This window comes from Lepidochelys kempii, chromosome 6 (genome assembly GCF_965140285.1).
Source record: "Lepidochelys kempii isolate rLepKem1 chromosome 6, rLepKem1.hap1, whole genome shotgun sequence".
In the NCBI taxonomy this organism is placed as follows: domain Eukaryota; kingdom Metazoa; phylum Chordata; order Testudines; family Cheloniidae; genus Lepidochelys; species Lepidochelys kempii.
In genome coordinates this window covers 24,662,624-24,684,941 of record NC_136385.1, presented here as the reverse complement: position 1 = coordinate 24,684,941, position 22,318 = coordinate 24,662,624, and the positions used below count along the sequence as shown (strand labels likewise).

The window sequence follows — 22,318 nt, the reverse complement described above, 5'->3', positions numbered from 1 at the left end:
GCCCTACTGCCCAGCACTGAGACTTGTGCACATTTAAAAACTAGAGCACAGACACAATCTCACCATTACCATGCTAGCAAGTGAGAGATTTAACACTGTTGTGTCTTGCTGTGCAAGTCTGAATTTTCCTATTATCTTGTGTGCTCTTTCCCTAAATATAATAACTAATAAACCTTTCACGTGAAGATCTCCAGACTCTCCAAACATTAGTAGATCTTAAGGTCAGAAGGAACGATTATGATCACCTCATCTGACCTCCTACATAACACAGGCCATAGAATTTCACCCAGTGACTCCTGCATCAAGCCCATCCCTACTAGTTAAGCTAGAACAGCCCTTTTAGAAAAACATCCGGTCTTGTTTTAAAGATTTCAAGTGATGGAGAATAAACCATTTCCCTAGGTAAGTTGTTCCCATTGTTAATTACCTTCACCGTTAAAAATTATTATTAGTCTGATTTGTCTAGCTACAGTTTCCAGTCATTGCATCTCAGTATTTACCTTTGTCTGGCAGATTTAAGAGTCCTCTACTTTCAGAAACCTTCTCCCCATGTAGACTCTTAAAGACAAGTTACTTCTTAACCATTTCTTTGTTAAGCTAAATCGATTGAGCCTCTTCAGTCTCTCACTGTAAAACAGGTTTTCCAGGCTTCTAATATCCTTGTAGCTCTTTTCTGAACTCTCTCCAATTTGTCAACATATTCTTTTAAAAAGTGAACCCCAGAACTGGACATAGTGTTAAGCCTCAAAACACCTAGTTTAGATGGGGAAGTAGAGGCATAGATTATGGGCTCCCAAAGATCACATAACAACCCAGAAATCTTGACTGCTTGGTGCCCTGCATAACACCAAGAAACAGGACTCATTCTCCTAGCCTTGACACCCAACACTTCCTGAAACATCACTGCAGCCAGTTTAACCTTTACCAGAAAAGTTTATTGTTAGCCAGGGAAACACCCCGCAAGGTTTCCATACATTTTACTCATTAATTTTAGATGAATTAAGCAGAGTCAATATTCTAATACCTCTCAAAATAAAAAATATTAAAACCTTTAATTTATACTATAGGACCTCAGAGTTACCAACCCCTCAGGAACGGAGGTTGTTCATAACTCTGAACAAGACACTATGGTGGTCCTTGCAAAAGTTTACAACTGAACATTGACTTAATACAGCTTTGAAACTTTACTAGGCAGAAGAAAAATGCTGCTTTTCCTTTTATTTTTTTATTAGTTTATGTTTAACACAGTGCTGTACTGTATTTGCTTTTTTTCTTTCTTGCTTTCTTTTTTTAATCGCTCCTGCTGCCTGATTCTGTAGTGCCGGTTCCAAATGAGGTGTGTGGTCGACTGGTCAGTTCACAACTTTGGTGTTCATAACTCTGAAGTTCGCCTGTATTTCATACAGTCTAGTCTGCCCATTGAATGTTGCTGGCAACTGAAGATCAATTTACCTTATAAGCATTTAATACCCAGTCTTTATTTGGTCATTATAGAGTTTCAAAGTGAAATGATAGCAGACATGTAGCACTGAAACCTTTGTAGCTGTAACAGGATGACCTTCCCACAGTCAGTTCTTGGCATCAGGGAGGAGAAAACTAAAGACATATTCAGGGAAAAATCACACTGGCAAGAAAATCAATTTCTGTTTTTCCCATATCTGTTGTTTCTTGGTAGTTTTTTCCCCCCAATCACAAGTCAGTGAACTGTTTGTAACCAAACATTTGATTCTCAGCAATAGAGTGAAATGATATTTATTTTCCATATGTGCTGTTACCACCAGGAAAAACAAACAGCAAATGAAATGGTTACGGCAATGAAACCTGCTCTATTGTATTTTTTTTAAAAGATGAGGCTTCAAAGTTCCACAACATTCCAACTTGAAATTGTATATGACATTTAGTAATATAGATATTCATGATCTAGGTACTGTGACTGCAGGTAGCAAACTTTTAGAAATTGCACATATTCAACTTTGAATTTTATCTCTTCTACCTTTCCTCCTCAGAATATGGATGAGAATTTTCATGCTCATGAAAGCCAGAGATATAAAACGCTGGCTAACTGAGAGAATGTTTGCTGGAGTTGTTCTACCCTTTTTCACACACAGTTCAGCCAAGGCCCATCCATAGCACTCACGGCTATCCCACTCCTGAGATGCTCTGTCAATGCACCTTGATCCTAATTTGTATCATCCTCTGGTGTCTAGAACTTGGTCCCAATGCAACATTGACAACACACTTTAACTCTAACCTGTAGCATCCTCTGGTATCCCAGTTCTGGGTCCTGCCAATGATCCTTAACTGTTCTAGGCCTAGGTCCTTCCTAAACAGTGTACCATATGTTATGACTTGTGTTGTATAGGGTGAAACATCTGAGAGTCTAGACTGGGACCAAAACAAAAAGCATAATTCAAGATTTTAACCCAGATTCCACCAAGGGACGTCAAGGGTGAAGAGGATGATTTATCACAGGATAGTCTGGTTGCATAGCAAAAAGGGGAAAAAATGTGATGGCCCATCTGTCAGTTTGGATAGCTTATATAATCGTGAGGGATAGCCTTGGAGTTGGTGCCCCCCTTTGGCCACTCATAGAGTGCTGTAATGAGGTACAGCAGCCACATGGGGGAGGGGAGACTACTCACACCTATATCCTGGCCAGCTTCTCTGGAGGGCAATTTGGGGGAGAGCTACATGAGAGTGTGGGGGAAGAAAAGCAGGGCAGCACAATGGCTGTGCTCATCTACTGATCGACCTTTTTTGCACAACAATCCAGTTGTGGCGTAAGTGACTTTGGAAAAAATGGCCTCAGGGCCCTTCCACGATGAAGTAATGGCCAGGGTGTTGCTGCTAAAGGGGAAATGGAGTTAAGAATAAAGAGGTGGTCCCACCCTCTGGAAAATGACTGCAAAGCCTTCATAGTTCATCTTGGAGAAGCAGAAGCGAATTACCTTTCATGTGCCGCTCCTCTGTACTATTATACGTTGGGTTAAACCTTGTTATGTTCAAACCTCAAGGGAACTGATGCAAACGTGCTGTTCATGTAAGATAATTGTAAGAGTTCATTAAGAGGCCACACACAAAACAAGGCATAATGGAGTCTGCACAGAAACTAGCACTGTGGGGGTGAGGGGTTCCACTGGGTATTGTGACCAGGTGGGTGGGGCTGTCTGTAGGTGTGGAAAATTCTAGCTTGGGGGGAGGGTCAGACAAGAAATAAAGAGAGACATGGTGTTGTTGGTAGCACATTAATGTGTAATCCCAGAAGAGACCTCTGAAGAGACCAGAAATAAATTAAGAGGAAAAACAAAACAAAAAACCATTAGACTTACATCTGTTTGAATGATGCTCCATGCATTAGTTAGGCCAATATTTCCATCTGTCCCATACAAATGAAGACCTTTTTTCAGATCCTGCTGAGCATACTTATCAATCTGAAAACAGAACAAATAACACTGCATATAAGTGCACTGAAAATTAAAATGTTCAGTATGCCACCTCTCAGATGAGCTCCCTTGGGAAGCCAGGGTGACAGTGATATAGAAAGTGGGTGGGGAAGCATCACACTGGGAATTAATCATCTAATGCTACTCAGTGTCTGAGTGGCATAGAGAACTCGTTCCTGCTCTCTCTAAAACAATTGTTAAGTGGATACCTAACAGGGCAGTCAGTTTGATGGTCTATCCTTTCTTCTGTCACAGACCCTTCCACCACGGGGTCCATCTTCCTTCCCTCTCAGCTACCCCTAAGGTAAGCGGGTCTGGACTAGTTCTAGTTACAATACTCTTCAGAGGAGGCCTAGAAGTGATCACATCCACTCTCTAACTCACATTTCTCTCTCTAGCTGGCTATTTGTTCTCTATAGAAAAAATATTCCTGAGCCTCTCTCGTGTCTTCCCTATGGTGTCAGCACAAGCACCTGTATCATATTCCCATGCTTCAGCTTTTTCTTTATAGCAGCTGTGGGACTGACAGAAAGGGATCAGGATCGTGGTGAGGAGCAGGGAACAGCTCTGTAATGTAGAAAGATTATGAACACTCAGGGAACTGAGATACAGTTTGCCTAGCAGAGGTGCTCTTGAATAGATGCATTCATATTGAGTTAGTACAAGTGAAAAGTTCTGATTAATGGTCCTTCCAGCTGAAGTAGCCTGTTTAGGATAGGTATAGCACGATGAGTGCACAGTTATACTCTGCCCCACCAGTCTGCTTTAATCCTACCTGAGAAGGGGGAACAGCCGGTCAGAGCCGCTAGTTAGTCACTCTCAAACCTCCTTGCTGAGACTCTCAACAAGAACACAAATGCAAAAATCAAACACTCTGCATTTGCACAGTGCCACCTAATGTACAGTGTCATAGTCAATACAGGACAAAGGAAATACAGTCCATGACCTTTAGAGGTTCCCCCTCTGGCCGCCGTCGTTCTTCCAGTTGAGGGGGATTGAACTGAGTGAAGCTAGTTCTTAGTTACCATAAGCTGCAAGGGGTTTCTAGCTCCAGCACACACTGAGGGCCTGATTCTCCACTACCTTGCAAGTTGGGTGATCACTTGCACCTGGGCAAAGTGGGTCTAAAATGTTCCCAGAGGCGTGAGGGGAGAATTTTAATTTGGTATCATTGACATCTGTATAAAGCAACAGTAAAACGACTGCATAACGTGCAAGGCAGTGTGGAATTGGGCCTCAAAAGTCTAGGACATCCTCCATCAGGAAATCTCCACTGTGCACAGAGGCTACACTTGGATCTCTCTTCCCTCTCTTACTCCTCTGATTCTCTGAAAACAAACTTAGCTGCACAAGAGGCACTATATTAATGAGAGCCAATGATAAAAGGCCACTGTGATGCTGTGTAGGAGAGAGTCGTATTTGATTACCAACCCTGTAATTGCCGTGTTAACACTTTCCTCAGCTGTGACTTCCGTGCACTCCACTATATTTAGCATGTAAGCAGCTTGTGATTTTAGTCAGGATCATATACCTGGCACCCTAGTTACAGGAGAGTTCTGAAGGTGAGAACTATCGGTACATTTGGTAAATTACAGAACATCTGCAGGAGCAGGGGATCTTCACCCCTCTTTTCAGAATTAGATTAAACTTGGGTTTCATGTTCTCTGCCTACCCTCCCTCCCTCCCTCTAAATTTATCTAGAACCACTGTTATGTGGAGGAGAAGCCACCAGATAGAATGGAAACATGTGGCTGATCAGTTGGATAGGTGCTTTATTTAGTACGCCTGGCTCATGAGACAGATCATGGTGTCTGACACCATCAAGTGGTCCAGAGACATCTACACAGAGCACATCACGGGACACTGTCAGTACTAGGACAAGTAAACAAGACCGCTGGTCAGGGAAATAACCCACTTCCTCCCCTGACGAACCAAGGGACGCACCCCACCCACGTACCTATTTGCTACAACAACACTGACTTAGACTAAATACGTCCTATGGGTGGCGTACCCGAGATCACTTATTCACTGATGCTTTAAAAACTCCCGCACCCCAATCTGGGTCTGTGCTGGTTATGTGCTATGTATATATCTTGTGAACCTTATAACTGATCCTTGTGACCTCTCATAACTCAAGCCTGACCCCAGATGTACAGTACCTTCCTTCTTAACTTGTGTAAATTTGATTTTAAACATTAGCTTTAATAACATTTTTAAATCTTTCAGGGATGATGGGGTGAATGACTTGTTGACATACTACTTTCCATCTGTATAGTTCACAGTAGTAGGAACAATGAAAAGGAGAAGAGCTATAATAGAGAGGTAAAAGGGAGGGGCACAGGCTGGGTGGGGAAAGATATCTAGGCAAACAACTTTGTTGTCCTGGAGGTGAAAAATGAAGGGATATTCAGGAAATTGATTTTCTCAGGCTCTAAAAATTAATCTTTGAAATTAAGAGACCAATATACCATCCTAAAGTTCAAATCTCCCCTAATCTGGAACAAGGGTGCCCAGGTCAAATGAGAGAGCAAGGTGTTTGCCTGAAAGGCAAATGATGTGCTGTTAGAAAGATACAAAATGCCAAGATTCCTTTTCTTCAATCAATTCTGCTTTCGCAAACCATTTGACACAGCAGCACAGCATGATAATCTGTTTTACCAGGACTCAGACACCACCCTAGTTAATGTAATCTTCATGCTCTGTTTCAGATCAATAATTTTTAATAACCCAGTCAGCATTTATAAAGTGCCTGAAAGATCAGAAGCAATATTTTGTTAGTCCAGGTGTGCTTTAACATGCTCTCATTTTATCATAATAGATTGCTTAACCATGCATTCCTGCTCAACATTTTACATGTAACGGATTCACTAATGTGCAACTTGTAGTGGCAAAAAAGAACAGACATCTCTGAGAGATTACCACTTTTCCCTGGATGGGAGAAAAAAAGAGCTGTATGAATCTGCCTGACATCACAGGGCTGCCTTCAGAGGTGGATTTAACAGCACATTGCCCACTAAGGTTAATGGGCATTGTGTGGCTAAATCCCTGTGCACTGCACCAAAAATTAGCCCCAGTCAACCAATTTACCCCTATTGTGTGCTATTGATTATTTACACTATCTGTTGGATTAAGGGGAGAGTGCCGGTTTGCTTTTCATTGGAGAAGTAAGCACTTTGTGTAGTCTCATGTCTATGTGTGTCTCTCTCCTTTTGCTTGTCACTGCCCAAAAAAATACCAGAGATACTGTCTTACAGTTCTGTAGATTGGTGACAACTCTAGGTAAGTGGTAAGTCAAATGCTGTTAGCTGAATACACCTACATCAGCATTCTCTTCTTCTGTATGCACAGGTGATTAGGTTGGTGCAACTAATAGTAAGTGTTAGTAACCCACAGCTTAATATGTAATAGGGTTCATTTATAGTGGCTCTGGCCAGTTGGCCATACACTGATACACAACTGTCCTGTACCCTCCCATCTCAGAACATATCAATGATGTACCTCCATGATGCAATTTCCTGAAGCCAGTGGATGCACTGCTAGCCACAGGGACTTCCCCCACCAGAGTAGTGCCTGGGACAGCCTAATCTTTGCTCCTGGAGGGCATAGTTTTGACCTGCAGAATCTCTTGGTAGTGGTGATGCATGAGGTAAGGGACCCACTTGACTCTCAGAGGCCAGGCAAAATTGATATGGAGACAAAGCAGGAAGAAGGCTGTGGAGTTATTTTTTAGACTAGAAACACATTTGTAGAACAGAATGTAAATTGTGGCCCACCCCTATGTCAGGAGAGAGGCTACTAGGCACATAGCCCTTGTGCCTGCAGCAGAGATGTGCAGAAGCCATGTAGGGGAACAAGGGCTATGTGCCACGCATGGCTGCCCTGATTCAAGCCAAGTCTGGCCCATTGTTAATAAATAACATCTTGCATTAATTAATGGATTGTATTGCCATAATCTTGGGGCAGAAGGAGCTGCTGACCTCAGAGCATCTGTTGGATAGCTGTTCCTTTTAACAAAGGTAATACTGCTAACCGTGCTATGAATAATCCTGTGGCCACATGCTACCTTGCTTGAGCACTGTATCCTTTTCTGTGAATTACCTACCTTTTGGGGTTTGAAGTCCCCCTAAATGTTTAAGGTCTGCTTGAGGTTCTAGTCATGTGATTCTCATTGACTTTGACAAAGGGCTTTGTGTAACTAAATCACAATTCCGCTCTGAAAGTGTAAGCAGTAGATGTTCCCCAGAAGGCACTCATTTTGTGCTAATACCAAGTTTGTTTCCTTCATCAAAATATTTTTAGAACACCAGAAACTGTTTAAAATGTCCTTGATATCTAATCTATCTTACTTAAATAAAAAATTCACAGTGTACTCAAAACAACCCTGAACTTCTCGCACATTCCTCGTTATGCCTTTTGTTTGGGCTGTTCAGGAATGAATTTACCAAAAAACAAATAGCAGAGAGATCATCCAACCCTGCTGAAAATGTTCCCACCTAGTCTGCCAGCTGTACTTGTTTGTCTCTGTGCTACCAGCTTACTGGGTTTTTAACAACCGGGATAGATGCCTAACACAAACCAAATACTCTGCACCATGAATCTGCTGTGTTCATCTTCAGGTGAGTCATGTCTTTCATAATGCATGACTCCATTTAATGACTAGATGCAAGGAAGCATAATAAAATATTGTTGAGAGATTTTAAATAAGACACCTGTTTTTAGCAGTGTGGAATACCAGAGGTTTCCTTACCTGAAATGGCCAAGATGGGTGACTCTACCATTACCCTGGAACTAGAACAGAAACAAACTCCCTCTCTTTGGGATTCATCAGGCAAAGAATAGGAGACAACAGTTTCCCACAGATGGCAAGTCAGAGTGTGAATTACAATAACTGCTTTGGCTCCATACCCAGGGGAATCTTATCCATATCCATGTCCATCCATAATACCAGATTTCAGTGCAGTTTCTGCTAACATGGGTTAAACATGGCTTGCCTGTTTGGTATGGACCAGGTAAATCTATTTTAAAACAGTGTTAGAGAACCACTTGCTAGAACAACATATTAGGACCTTCTCTAAGGTCAGATCCTGTCCCACTGAAATCAATTTGACGTTTCCCCCAGGAAGACCTGGAGTGTGTGCACTTCCTGCTGTGACTTGAGGTGTGAGACTGGGAATGCCCCATGGAAGAGCCTTGCACCTCCACTTCTTGCTCCAGCTGAGATAACACAAGGTACCGGTAGCTCTCCAAGGACTAAAGAGGGTGAACCAATATGCTGCATCTGTTTGCAGAGCAATCAGCTAGTCCCAGTTTTTACAGTAGTCGGGAGTTGATAAAATGTAGTTATAATGGCACTAAAGAGCCTTAAAGTCTGATTCAAACCCCACTGAAGTTCAGTGGGGTTTAGATTAGGCCCTTAGACCCAGATTAAAGATATTTAAGCACTGCTCTTCTCAGCACTGAGATGCCTAAGTGATTTAGGAGCCTTAAATCTGGGCCTTAGTGCTTTGCAGTCACAATTCTGGCATTGGTTATGTATGTGGGGTATGACTGCATCAGGCCCTCGTACCTCATTCTGTCATCCCACATGTTGAGCTGTATGATGGCTTGGTGAACTGCCCCATGCATTTCCATGGGGTGTTCACTCCAAGACGCATTGCTCTGGGAGACTACGTCAATACCATGCTCACAGAGGACTCAGAGGACCCAGCCTGCCTACCTGTCCTCCAACCCAAGTTGCTATACTCCAGTGCTGGGGTAAGTAGCAGGTGGCTCTCTGAGAGGGAGCAGTCTTTAATACTCAAAGAGAGAAGGACCTCTGCTGCTACTCTTGGAGGGGAGGCTGCCTCCTGTCACCCCGTATACTGCTGTCCCTGCCTCTCTGGGAGGGGAGGAGGGTATCTATTGCCACTTCATGTGTGAGCAGGGCCACTAGGGGCCGCATGTGGTGTTCCTACCTCACCATGTTGTTTTGCTTGTTGTTACGTGAGTCAGTGCTAAAGTCCCTGGAAAAGCTTTTAGAGAGAGTCCCCAAGGAACTTGTCGTCAGCATTCCCCAGGTTTCTAACCTGCAGCTGAATAGAGAATTTTAATTTCAAGCCTCACTGCTCCTTACAGCGTCGTGAACAAAATATTGCACCAAGCCCCACAAATTACTGTGATTCCAAACAGCAATTATAAAACGGGACAAAGCTGCTAAGCAGGATTTCAATATTGGTAAGTAAATGTTCCTGACCTTTCTGGTGATTGCTTCCCTGCCATCTTCCCTCCCCACCAAAGGAGGAGAAGCTGTAAGGAAATGACAATATATCCAATTGTTTCCCACTGGATGAAACTTTTAATTTCATGCCTTGATAATCATTCTTTACAGCTAGCACGGAGACAGACACTGAATGTAAACAGAAAGTCCCTAAGCTATAAGGTCATTCATGAGAGCTCTTTTGCCTGCTAGGGAGAGATGCGATTGATTGTACTGATAGGTAAGTCTCCCCTTAAATTGGGCAGGACTTAACTCAGCACCTGGGTTGGCTGTAAGGATGAAAATCTGAGGGGCTTATTTTACGTTGGGGACTGCACCGCATGCTGGCTATTGAAACCCTCGTTACCCCATCTGCCAAAAGAATGAAAATCATGTAGGGCCTGATAAAAAGCCCAGTGAGGTCAGCGGGAGGCTTTGCATTAATTTAATTGGATCAGGCTCTTAGGAGCTATTTGATCCTATGTGGGGAATGAGAGAACATGCTATGGACCACTAGCCATTGCTTACTTGGTATATACCTCCTGTTACTAGCATTGGTTTAACACTGCATTTCCATGCTATGGTTTGTAGGATTCGGGGGGAGTGGTTGTTTCTGTCCAAATTTGAGATATCTCTAATATTGAGTAGAATTTTTTGTTTTGTTTTGGAGTATTCACTGTGTGAATTGCTTTACTTTAGCTCATTCCATAACACTTCCCAGCTGGTCGTACCTTCATGTTTAGAATCGTGTTGGCTGGAAAAACGTGCACCGCCAGATTTCTTAATGCTTCCCTAAATTCTAACAGGTTCACCCATATGCTATTAGCCCCCAACAGTCCTTAGACACCAAGGAAGATTTATTATGACACCTTGGCATTGCTTTATGAATTGCAGGGCAAAGGAGGAAGCGAGAACAGACGATCCTGGGAAAACTTGCAGGGAAAAGAATGGCCTGGTGGTTGAGATGCTAGTTTAACTTGGATCTATTGAGCCACAATTTCTCAGCTATGCTATAGACTTCCTGTCTGTTCTTGGAAAGTCACTATTTCTCTGTACCTCCATTCGCTATCTGTAAAATGGGGATAATCATTCTTCCCTGCCACAGAGGAGTGTTGCAGAGAAGATACCATAAACCTGCCAAAAGGAGTTTTTGACAAACATGTTTTCACAAGTGACTATTTTGATTCAATTTATTACAAGCAAACTAGGATTGATATATTTTGGTTGGAGAGCTTTGTGTGTTGTGGCTAGACTTTTTAAGCTGTTCTGGGAGTTGTATAGACTAAACTCAATATTTTAGAGATACCTTATAACCATTGTCACAAATACTACAGGCAGACTTCATCCAAGAGTGCTACTTTTTTTTTTTTTTTTTTAGTGTTTATACATATTTATATTAGAAATTATTTAGACTTGGGCAACAGAGCTCTAATAACTTTTCCCTTCATTAACACGGTTTTGATAAACTGTATTTTACATAATTTTCCTGGGCACACACATGATATCAGCAAATTCATATGCAATATGGGCCATTTGATACCATTACCCCAATACACGCTCTAAACACTGACAAACCAACTGTTCATCCACCTGAGCTACATGGGCCATGGTCTCAAAACTCATCTATTGCATCCTCCCGCTATGAATCAGAGGTTACAGCATTTGTCATCTTGTTCTTCATATGCGGTCCGGTGATTACATGCATTCTCTCATCTGTCATCCGCCTATATGCCAGAGAGGTCAATCTACCTCATATACCTGCCCTATTTGTGCTGGAAATGTCACTGTGTTTTATCCTGTTCACACTGACAAGTGCAGTCTGAGATGCCACACTCTAGTCTACATACAGTCTTTACTTGGTCAACTGTGCCCCAGAGTATCTCATGCATATGAGACGGGGTTTTATTTCTGGACCTCTCCCTACAGAGTAAAGCTGGCACTCCAGATAGTTCTGCTTTAGCCTTCTTTTACCCTAGGCAGCAAGCATGGGAACTGCCAGACTAGATCAGAACCTTGGTCCTAATGGACCACCAGATGTTTCAGAGGAAGGTGCAAGAAACCTTGCAGAAGGCATTTTGCCCACCCCATAAAAATTTCACCCCAATAAAGATTGTTTCAGAGTTTAAGGCAAAATTCTATATTCTTCCATCCCCACCCCACCCCCTTTTATTTTTGCATTAATTATAACAACACTGGATACTAGTATTCATTAAAACATTCAATCCCTCATTAATATTGTGTGACTATAATATTATATTCTTGTGCTCAGTGACATCCTGTGGCAATGGGTTCCACTGTCTAATTATGTACTATGTGGGAAAAGTATTTCCTTTTTATCAATTTTGAATTTGGAACCTTTCAGTTTCACTGACTGTCCACTCATTCTTGTGTTGTGAGATAAGGAGAACAGAAGTTATTCTTGCAGTATCTTGTTTCAAATCAGTGTAATCAACAGCACATTATAGTGCCGTGTTTTACTGCAATAATAGGAAACATCTAAACAATCTTCACTTAGTTAATTCATTTTCAACTACTGAAAATTGCATCACTCCCTGCAAGAGCATATCTGTTTTCTATCAGGTGCAGTGAAGAGCTGTACTGGCCTCCTTCAGTAAAACAAAGGGGGACGGGGGCATTTAACAGCAATGACTTTCATTTTTGTTCCTTCTTTCGTCCACAAGGATCCCAATGTGTCTTCCAAACCAATTTATAAACTCTTCACCTGCCTTTGAAATGCAGTTACATCAGGAATAACACATAGTAACTGGTGGTGGAGCTTGGAATTTCCACAATGCTTGAGATGTTGCTCTCAAGGGGAAAGGGTTTACAATTGCATAAACAATGTGAGTGGAAGCATCTTTGAGCTTTCACAGATATTATCAGGCAGATCCTTAATTGATATAAATTCAAGGAGCTCCACTGAAATCAGATTTGTACTAGCTAGGAACCTGGTCCTATAATTTTTAAAGCCTAAGAAAATAAATTTCCTGAATATCCCTTCATTTTTCACCTCCAGGATAACAAAGTTGTTTGCCTAGATATCTTTCCCCACCCAGCCTCTGCCCCTCCCTTTTACCCCTCTATTATAGCTCTTCTCCTTTTCATTGTTCCCACTACTGTGAACTATACAGATGGGAAATAGTTTGTTGGCATAAGCTGTGATTTTTTTTTTTGTAACTGCACCTCAGTTTTGGATAGGAAGAAGAAAAGACTATTTCCCCCAGAGACTGGAGAGTGAATATAGGTAAGAATGTAATTAATCCCACTGGAGATTAGCCAGGACACTGAGGTAACTCATTTATCTTTGAAGACAATCCCATGTGATATTTAATGACTGCAAATGGTTTGTTAAATTGGTTTTCCATCGTGCCTGAAAGACAGTACACTGTCAGTCACTAGATGAATGCACCTCTGATCCCATCCTGGTCTCTTTGAGCACAACCGCCTCAGGCCTTGAGCCATCACCTCTCTCTTGGGGTGGAATCCCATGATTTTCCCACACTGACTGGGCCCTAGGCTGCAGTCTCCCGATACAGCACTGACAATTGTCAAGTACTGTTTTCCCCACCTGATTTAATAATCACAAGGAGTTCCTTATATTTTACATAGGAAGCCCTTTGTTCACATAATGAACAGTATGAGCTACATCTGCAGGGCTATACTAATTTACATCAGCTGAGGAGCTGGCCATACATAGTTTTCCAATCAATTCATACACCTTAAATATTTACAAGTGTAGAATTCACCCAGCATGCAGATTCGATTTTTTTTCCCCCTAATCAACATGATAATGAATGCGGGAGAAATATTTGACTTGATATAATTGTAATTAATTTGCTGCTTTGGCCTCTTGCATGTGTAATTGATTTTATTTCCCTGTCTCTTTTCCCCCATCCCTTTCTCCTAGTCTCTGCAACTATGGAGTTGTTTGTAATGTGTAAGCTGTGAGCCAAGGATAACTGTTCATGGAAGATTTTTGAATGTTTACCACAAATATATAAATAAGATTTTTTAAGAGCGATCTAGGACCAATTTAAGAACACATATACATACACAATTACACAAAATCAGTTAACTGTGTTTGAAAATTCATTTAAATTAGGCAGTTGCACACAGTTACCTGATAGGTACGCACAACTCTAGTAATTTTGTAGAGAAATGAGGGACATGCATGGTTGCATCCCTAAACAGACTGAAAATCAGACGCCTACATTTCTGAACTAATTTTGATGCAAAATATGCTGTGGTCAACCACAAGGAATTAGGCTTGATGCATGAATTAATGGGTGAAATCCTATGGCCTTCTATGCAGAAGATCAAACTAGATGATCACAATGATCATCTTTGGCCTTAAAATCTATGAAGATACTGTCTAATATTGTCCTGTACTCTTTGTCACAAAAATGTGATTCTTTTCACCAGTTACCACCAGTAGGAGACTTAAGATCAATTTTAATTTAAATATGTATCTACAGCAATTAAAATGCTTCTTATCTCTTGGACTTTCAGGATGTCAACTTGAGCAAAATAGGCATAGTTTGCTATAACCATTTGAGTTTGTCCTTACATCACCTAGCCTCATTATCCCTTATATCCAGCAGTCTAATGTACATATATCCAGTTAACTTGTCACGCTTTCACCAGCTCCAATATGCAATTCCTTTTGAAAGGACTCAGAATCCGTGATGATGCCGTTTCAATCCCAGCCTGTTCTTGGTTACTGCTGATGGCAGATAGAATCCAGTTTGATTTAAGGCACAATGATGGAACTGACGTCCTTTTTGGGATTCTCTTGTTCCAACGTCTTATTGTAATCAATTCTGAGGCTTTTTCAGAGTCTAATGCATTGCCTGGCATATCCAGACCCATTTCCACTGCAAACTGAATCCTAATGTGTATTGCACAACTGTGAATCCTGAAGCACATAGTTGGTATAAGCTGTTGTTTTGACAGCACAAAAGCGCTTCAGACTGCTCCTTCTGTGGTATCATTTTGTGAAAGAGACAGAAGTGTGCAGTGGGGGATATATCTCAATCTTCTTTCTGTAGCCGTAGGATGACAGACTCCTGCAGACCTGCTTGTCTCACCACTTTCAGAGGTTGGCTGCATCTAACACCTTGTCTACATAGCAAGTTACTGTGTGAAGCCAGTTAGAACATCCAGCTGAACTCTGGGACTTTCACTGCTCGGTAGCAGTGTCCACATGGGATGGTACTGTTAGCAGGCTGGTGCACTGTAAGTAAATTCACACCATGGCTTGCTGTGCAGTAACTTGCCATATAGACAAGTCCTGAGCGTATGGACCATGCAATCCTTTAAAAGGCCATTAAAGCCATTATTGGGATTAACCAATGTATTTACTAGTATCAGTTTGTACCTTTTGGGGTAATGGATTTTCAAAAACTGGCTTCCTTTTCTGTGTCCTCAACTGTTTGTCAGGTAGGGATCTAGGTACCTGCTATGTAAGCACAGGAAGGTGCTTCTGTCCAAGTGACAATGACAGAACCAGCAATTATTTTGGAGTACAAAAATACTGGCCCAGCAACAGCCAGGCTGACAACCATGCCTTTCGATTTCACGTCAGCCTTTTTAATATAAAAGGCACTGCAGCTACTTGATTCTTTTCAGTTCAATTATCTTCTCATTAGTTTTTTTTCTGATGCAGGTGAAAATGGCTTTTACCAGTGTAAGGCTTCTGGGTACAGAGCTTTTCTATGCTAGGAACTTCAAAGGTGGAAATCTCTCCCTGAAATCACTCCAGACAGTCACACTTCAGCTCTACTGAGTAAGTATCTGTCCTGCTTGGTTCTCAGCATTGCCTTAGTGGTAAAGAATGATGTATATTGTAAATCACTTGCATGGCACAAAAGGCACAATATAAACGTGGTATTGTCCTGTGTGCATGATCCCAACCTATAAGTACCATTAAAAGGTAATTTGCCCACTACTTACTACAGTAATATCTGAGATACTGCAGTTTACCCCTATATTTAGAAGGACATCTGCTGGCAAGAGCTGACTTTTCCCCCCGCCCCTCTTATGGCAATATTGTTTTATGGTAATGTCTAAAGGCCCCAACCGAGATCAGGCCCCCATGTTGCTAGGTGCTATACAAACAGAATAGGACAGTCCCTGTCCTGAAAAGCTCAATCGCAATAGGCGAGTACTTCACAGATGGGGAACTGAGGAACAGAGAGATTAAATGACTTTCCTCACAGGAAGTCTGTGGAAGAACCAGGAATTGAATCTTGAAGGGAGATTACTGGTTCATATCAGGTCTGGGGTAATTAATGTGCAATCAGAGACTGAAGTATCAGAAGAAAGAGTGCTGGAACAAATTGGTAATTTAAAAAACCAGTAAGTCACTAGGCCCCAATGGTACACATCATGAGCTCTGAAGGGCCTCACATATTAAGTGGCTGAGCTGCTAGCAAAAATATACACTCTCTCATTAAAAACAGCTGTTATACCAGAGGTTTGGAGGGTAGTAAACATTGTATCTGTATTTAAATAAAAAGACTTCAGAGGTGATCTGGAGAGTTAAAAACCAGCAAGCTTTACAAGACAAATAGGTTGAAATGGTAATTAAAATAGAATAGAATATAGAATATATAGAATAATAAAACACCTGGAAGATCATGATACAATAGAGTCTAACCAGCACAGTTTCTGCAAAGGAAAATAGTATCTGACTACTCTCTCAGAATTCTTTGTTTTGACAATGCCCCTCAGGAGAAGCTACTACAGATGCTAACTAGCCTGGGTTGAGAGGCAAAGTATTGTCATGGATCAAAAACAGACTAAGAGGCAGGAAACAGAGAGTAGGAATCAATGATTGATTTTCATCATGACAAAAAGTTAATGGCGGACTGCCTCCAGGTTCTCTATTTGATCCAGTGATGTTTAATATAATCATTAATGATCTGGAAAGTGTGTGGGGGGGATGAACAATAAAGTAGTAAAATTTCCAAATGATTAAGTGTGGGGGTTTTTTAGGTTAGTCAAATCCAGAAAAGACGGCGAGGCACTTCAGAGGGACATAACCAAATTAAGTGAATGGGAAACATGATGACCAATTAATGCTGTTAAATGCAAAGTAATGCACATAGAAAGGAAAAAGAAACTGCTCCCACATCTTACAGGATTCTAAATAAACTATGTCAACTCCAGAAGGGGATGTAGGCATCTTTTGTAGGCAGCTCAATGAAGAACTTTGTTCAGTGTTCAGCTGTGGTCAAAACTAATGACGTTAGGATGCATAAGTAATGGGATGGCAAATAATACCAAAAATATTATAATACCTCTATATAAATCAATGGTGTTGCCTCATCTGGAATACTATGTATAGTACTGCTCACTGGATTTCAAAAAGGATATAGCAGAGCTTGAGAGAGTTCAGAGGAGAGCAGTGGAATAATCAAGGGCCTAGAAAAATTCGTATGAAAAAAGATTGGGATTGTTGACCTTAGCAAGCAGATGAATAATAGGGGACATGACAAGAATATATAAAATGATGAATGGTATCTGGAACAAACGTTCCACCACCTCCATTGTTTAATTGTTTTTTTTTTCCACTGGAAGGTTGCATTTTCCACCTGGAGATTGTCCTGGTGAAGATGCTAGGTGGTGACTGGAGAAGAGAAGGGAGTCATTTCTCAGTAGCTCATGGATAATAAACTGGGACAGGTGGCAATTTCCCCATGTGGACAGTACATGTTAAGAGTCTGCAGCAGAGCAAAATGATGTAGGCTGTATTTCCCTATCACTAGGGCAGCATTTGCTGTGCAAACAACAGAAACCATACTAAGCAGCAGTAAACTTAGAAAAAGAAAGAAACTTTGAAAAGCTTGAGGAAAAAGCCAAATATCAAGCTGATTCTGCTGGAAAATCTGTAATCCAGAATGTGACATGTGCATTTTATGGCTGCCATACACAACTGTGAGTTGGATCGAGGTTTGGCTCCTATCCCAGACAACATCAAGGAGGACAGCAAAAGACAGTAGCAGTGCCTCCTGACAATGGCAGATGCTGCTTTTAGAATTACACATGGTAGTGCCAGGTCCGTTTGTAATAGCATCAGAGTGTCAACGGAAATGTGCAGCCCATGTGTTTAGATATCAAAGTCAGCATTTGCCATGGAGGGTGTTCAGCTCTCTCTTCTCAGGGGCTCCAGCAGAGAGACAAGTTGGAGCTCACTTTCATAATGTGTAAAGATTTCATGGAGTTTCTGGATCTCATCCAAAGAGAAGGGAGGCAAAGATACAATCTGGTGTCATAAATCTCATCCATCAACAAACCACTTTGTTACACAGGAAGAAGGAATATATTGATTTAAAAATGACGCTGTACTTTGCAATTTAAAACTTTTTTTTCTTTTATTGAGTTTTTATGTTTATAAAGGGCACCAGCTTGACAGCTCCAGAGTCTGAAAGGCTCTGCCTGGCCAAAAGAAAAACAGCTCCCGCCAGCAGCAATACCCACTTATTTATATCGTGGTCACCCTGACCTGGAGGGGCCACAGCTGGGAATGAATGGGAAAGTTCTTCGTGACCCAGTTTAGTTAATGGCCTCTTTATGGAGACTCAACAAGGGTGCGTCAAATAGAATTTGAACACCTGATCACTCTGAAATGGACCAAGACTGGCAAACCAAATTGGAGAGGCCACCACGCCACCTTCAGCTGGCAGTCACTTTCAATCAGTTCTGAACCCTGGCTGCATTTGAATCAGTGTCCTCAAAGGGTATGCCTACCCCAGAGATTTTACTTTGAGTTAACTCACTGCCAGTTACCTGCCATGTTTGTAAAGGTTAGTCTGAGGAGACGTGATTTACCCCAGGTATCAAACTAAAGTAATGTTAGCTTGGCACAATCGTTTGGGGGAGTGTCCAGACTAGACAATACAAATGTGCTAAACACCTCAAGCGATTAGTAAAACAATACTCTAGTGAATACACGCTTACAATGGAAGATTCCATACCCTATTTAGCAGTCGCCTAAGCTAGCCCCCGCACCCCCCCATGCCCACTTTTTAATTTATTTTAATTCAGCCCTAAGAACGTCTTCTGACAGGAGGGAGCGCGTCTAGCCTTGGAGGATACGTGTCTTGAAACAGACCTAATTTTGAGGGACTGTACAGGGCTAGAAAGGTCACTTTCGCGTATTGAGAAAGTGTTTCTGAGGGGGGAATGAAGTCTACTAGTTCCATTTCTTAAGAGTCACCACGGCAAGCTACCACAGCAGTCCCCAAACTTTTGAGGGTTGAGTGCTCCCCCTTACCTAGGGTTGCCAACTTTCTACTCACATAAAACCAAACACCCTTGCCCCGCCCCTCCTCCGAGGCCCTGCCCCAATCACTCCACCCCCCCCCATTCTGTTGCTCGCTCTTCCCACCCTCACTCACTCATTTTCACCAGGCTGACTCAGGGAGTTGGGGTGCAGGAGGGGGTGAGGATTCCGGCTGGGGGTGTGGGCTCTGGGGTGGGGCCAGAAATGTGGAGTTCAGGGTGTGGGAGGGGGCTCTGGGCTGAGGCAGTGGGTTGGTATGCGAGAGGGGGTGGACCTAAGGGGTTTGGAGTATGGGAGGGGGCTGAAACAAAGGGTTAGGGTGTGGGAAGGGGTATAGGCTCTGGGTTGGGGGTTCTGGGTGGAGTCAGAAATGAGGGGGTCAGGATGCACGAGGAGACTCCAAGCCTAGGGCAGGGGGTTGAGGTGCGGGGGCTGTGAGGGCTCTGGCTGGGGCTGCAGACTCTGGGGATGAAGGATTTGGGGTGCAGGAGGGGGCTTCTGGCTGGGACCAAGATGTTTGGAGGGCAGGAGGGGGATCAGGGCTGGGGCAGGGGGTGCAGGCTCTGGGAAGCACTTAGCTCAAGCAGCTCCTGAAAGCAGCGGCATGTTCCCCCTCTGACTTCTACATGGAGGTGCGGTGAGGTGGCTTTGCGTGCTGCCCCATCTGTAGGTGCCACTCCTGCAGCTCCCATTGGGCGCGGTTCCCGGCCAATGGGAGCTGCAGAGCTGGCACTGGGGGTGGGGGCAGTGTGTGGAGCCCCCTGGCTGCGCCTACACATAGGAGTCGGAGGAGAGACATGCCGCTGCTTCTGGCAGCCACGCGGAGCAAGGGCAGGGAGCCTGCCTTTGCCCCGCTGCACCACCAACCGGACTTTTAACAGCCCAGTCAGCGGTGCTGTCCAGAGCCGCCAGGGTCCCTTTTCAACTGGGCGTTCTAGTCGAAAACAGGACACCTGGCAATCCTACCCTTACCCCGTCCATGCCCTCCAGACCCCCTCAGCGTGGGGCCAAGGCTGGGGCCACAGCTGGGAGTGGGTCTGGGAATGGGAGCAGGGTCACGGCCAGGGACTGAAGCTTGGGATGGGGGTGGGAGCAGAGCTGCAGCCAGGCTGCGGCGAGACCCGCAGTTGGGCCTGCACCCAGGTGCAGCCCCATTCCCACCCCGAGCCTTGGCCCTGGTCTGGGAATGGAGCCATGGCTGAGGCTGGGGGCAGGGATAGGAGTGGAGTAGCACCAAGGCTGGGGACAGGGCCAGGCGCAGGGCCGGGAGCTGGGGACGCGGCTGGGGGCAGGACCAAAGCAGAGATGGAGCCCTCCCCACCCCGGCCCAACCTCCCCCCCGCCCCCGATGTTCCTCCATGCCTCGCTAGGGGGGCGCAGACCACAGTTTGGGGACCTCTGGTCTACCAGTTTTTCTCTCCCATTATTTAAAAAATTCTTAAAACGTACAGGGAGAACTTTAGGGACCTTCCACACTCAGAGCATCACCAAAAGTTTGCCAGGTTAACCCTAATGATGGCAATAAAAATACACCGTCTTATATCATAGCCATTGACTGCTCTGAATTCTTTGGGATGGCCAGCCATGTGTGTCCGTTTCTTAAAGCACGAGCCCTTAAGCTGCCTCTTGCCAGTCTCTGTCAGACTTTTCTACTACACTTAGGAAGGAACAGTCAATTGCACACACACAAAATGGGAAATGACCACCCATGAGAGAGTACTGCAGACAAGGATGTGGAGGTTACAGTGGATCACAAACTGAATATGAGTCTACAATGTAATAGTGTTGCAAAAAAAGATGTATTAGCAGGAATGTTGTAAGCAAGGCAAGAGACATGCTACTCCGCTCCAATCAGCTGGAGTACTGTGTCCAGGTCTTGGCAGCACACTTTGGAAAAGATGTGGACAAATTGGAGGAAGAGCAACAAAAATTAAGGTCTAGAAAACATGACCTATGAGGAAAGACTGAAAAAAAAAACTGGGACTGTTTAGTCCAGAGAAGAGAAGATTGGTTGGGGGGGGGGGATGGAGAGAACATGATAACAGTATTAATGTAAAAGGTTGTTATAAAGAGGAGGGTGATAAATGGGCTTAAATTGCAGATAAAGTTAGACATTAGGAAAAACTTCCTAACTGTAAAGGTAGTTAAGCACTGGAACAAAACCTAGGGAGGTTATGGAATCTATTTCATTGGAGGTTTTTAAGAACACATTAGACAAACACCTGTCAGGGATGGTCTAGATAATACTCAGTCCTATTTCAGTTCCAGAAACTGGACTAGATGACCTACTGAGGCACTGTCCAGTCGTACATTTCTGTGATTCTATGCTAACTGCTAATGCTGTTCTCTGATGCCTCAGGTACCCTATGCTGCCGAGTAACACACTATTGCTTGTGACACAACCAGGAGGAGAGATCGATATATGAAACGCAGAAAACCTATCTGGCAGAAATCAGGCCACTGTCTCTCTTGGAAATGTTCGATGTCTGCTAGGCTCCCAAACAATTAACCCTTGCAGATCTGAAATAGTAGCAGGAAACTAACCAACTACAGCAAATTTATTAGAAATTGCACAGCGAACCCCTAACATGCCTGGTTCTGGTTTTGCTCAGTTAGGGATGCTCCCTTCTGAGAAGACTCTTGCAAACAGGATTAATTAGTAATGGAGCTCAAATGATCAGAGCTGGAAGGTCACAGCTCATATTGGGTCAGCTTGTGAATGTCACAAGTGCATCTTCTAGTCTGTTTCGTGGTACTAATGTTTGCCATGGAGACTCAAATCACCTAAGGTCTAACAAGCAAATAGATGTTTGTGTGATCACCTGCAGTACCAACAGCATGGAATTCATGGGCACCATCTGGAAAATCCTATGAGACTCTGGCATAAAAAAAACAAAAACAAAACAGGAGGTACATCTGCTATCACACAGAAATAGGAATGGATATCGCTTGGATTTCTCTGCTGAAATAGAAAAGCACAGCATGTAATTCTAATGATACTGAGGTAGAGAGAATTACTGAGCCTGATTCTGATCGCAGGACTATCCACTCATCTCAACTTTTGTTTCAGAGTAACAGCCGTGTTAGTCTGTATTCGCAAAAAGAAAAGGAGTACTTGTGGCACCTTAGAGACTAACCAATTTATTAGAGCATAAGCTTTCGTGAGCTACAGCTCACTTCATCAGATGCATCTGATGAAGTGAGCTGTAGCTCACGAAAGCTTATGCTCTAATAAATTGGTTAGTCTCTAAGGTGCCACAAGTACTCCTGCTCAACTTTTGTGTTGCTCCTGCTGGCCAGACAGTCATAGATTCTCACAGTGTTGGGGAAACTCTGGGTGGCATAGAGCTTGGC

At 43.2% G+C, this 22,318-nt stretch overlaps 2 protein-coding genes across 7 annotated transcripts in view; one reads left to right on the top strand and one right to left on the bottom strand.

Moving 5' to 3' along the window:
• TSPAN4 (tetraspanin 4) overlaps positions 1 to 22,318 on the bottom strand; it is a 518,185-nt gene that overhangs the window by 17,779 nt on the left and 478,088 nt on the right. For all 5 annotated transcript variants that reach the window (XM_073347184.1, XM_073347181.2, XM_073347185.2 and 2 more), the window contains one exon: positions 3,330 to 3,431. In XM_073347184.1, coding sequence (XP_073203285.1) covers positions 3,330 to 3,431 — 102 coding nt within the window. The remainder of the gene's footprint in view (positions 1 to 3,329; positions 3,432 to 22,318) is intronic.
• CHID1 (chitinase domain containing 1) overlaps positions 1 to 22,318 on the top strand; it is a 330,760-nt gene that overhangs the window by 297,259 nt on the left and 11,183 nt on the right. The window contains exons 12-13 of one of the 2 annotated variants that reach the window (XR_012159319.2): positions 15,344 to 15,463; positions 17,260 to 18,019. The gene's annotated coding sequence lies outside the window, so the exon portion shown is untranslated. Of the gene's footprint in view, positions 1 to 15,343; positions 15,464 to 17,259; positions 18,020 to 22,318 lie in introns of those variants that run through there. The other variant, XR_012159318.2, reaches the window with a different exon arrangement.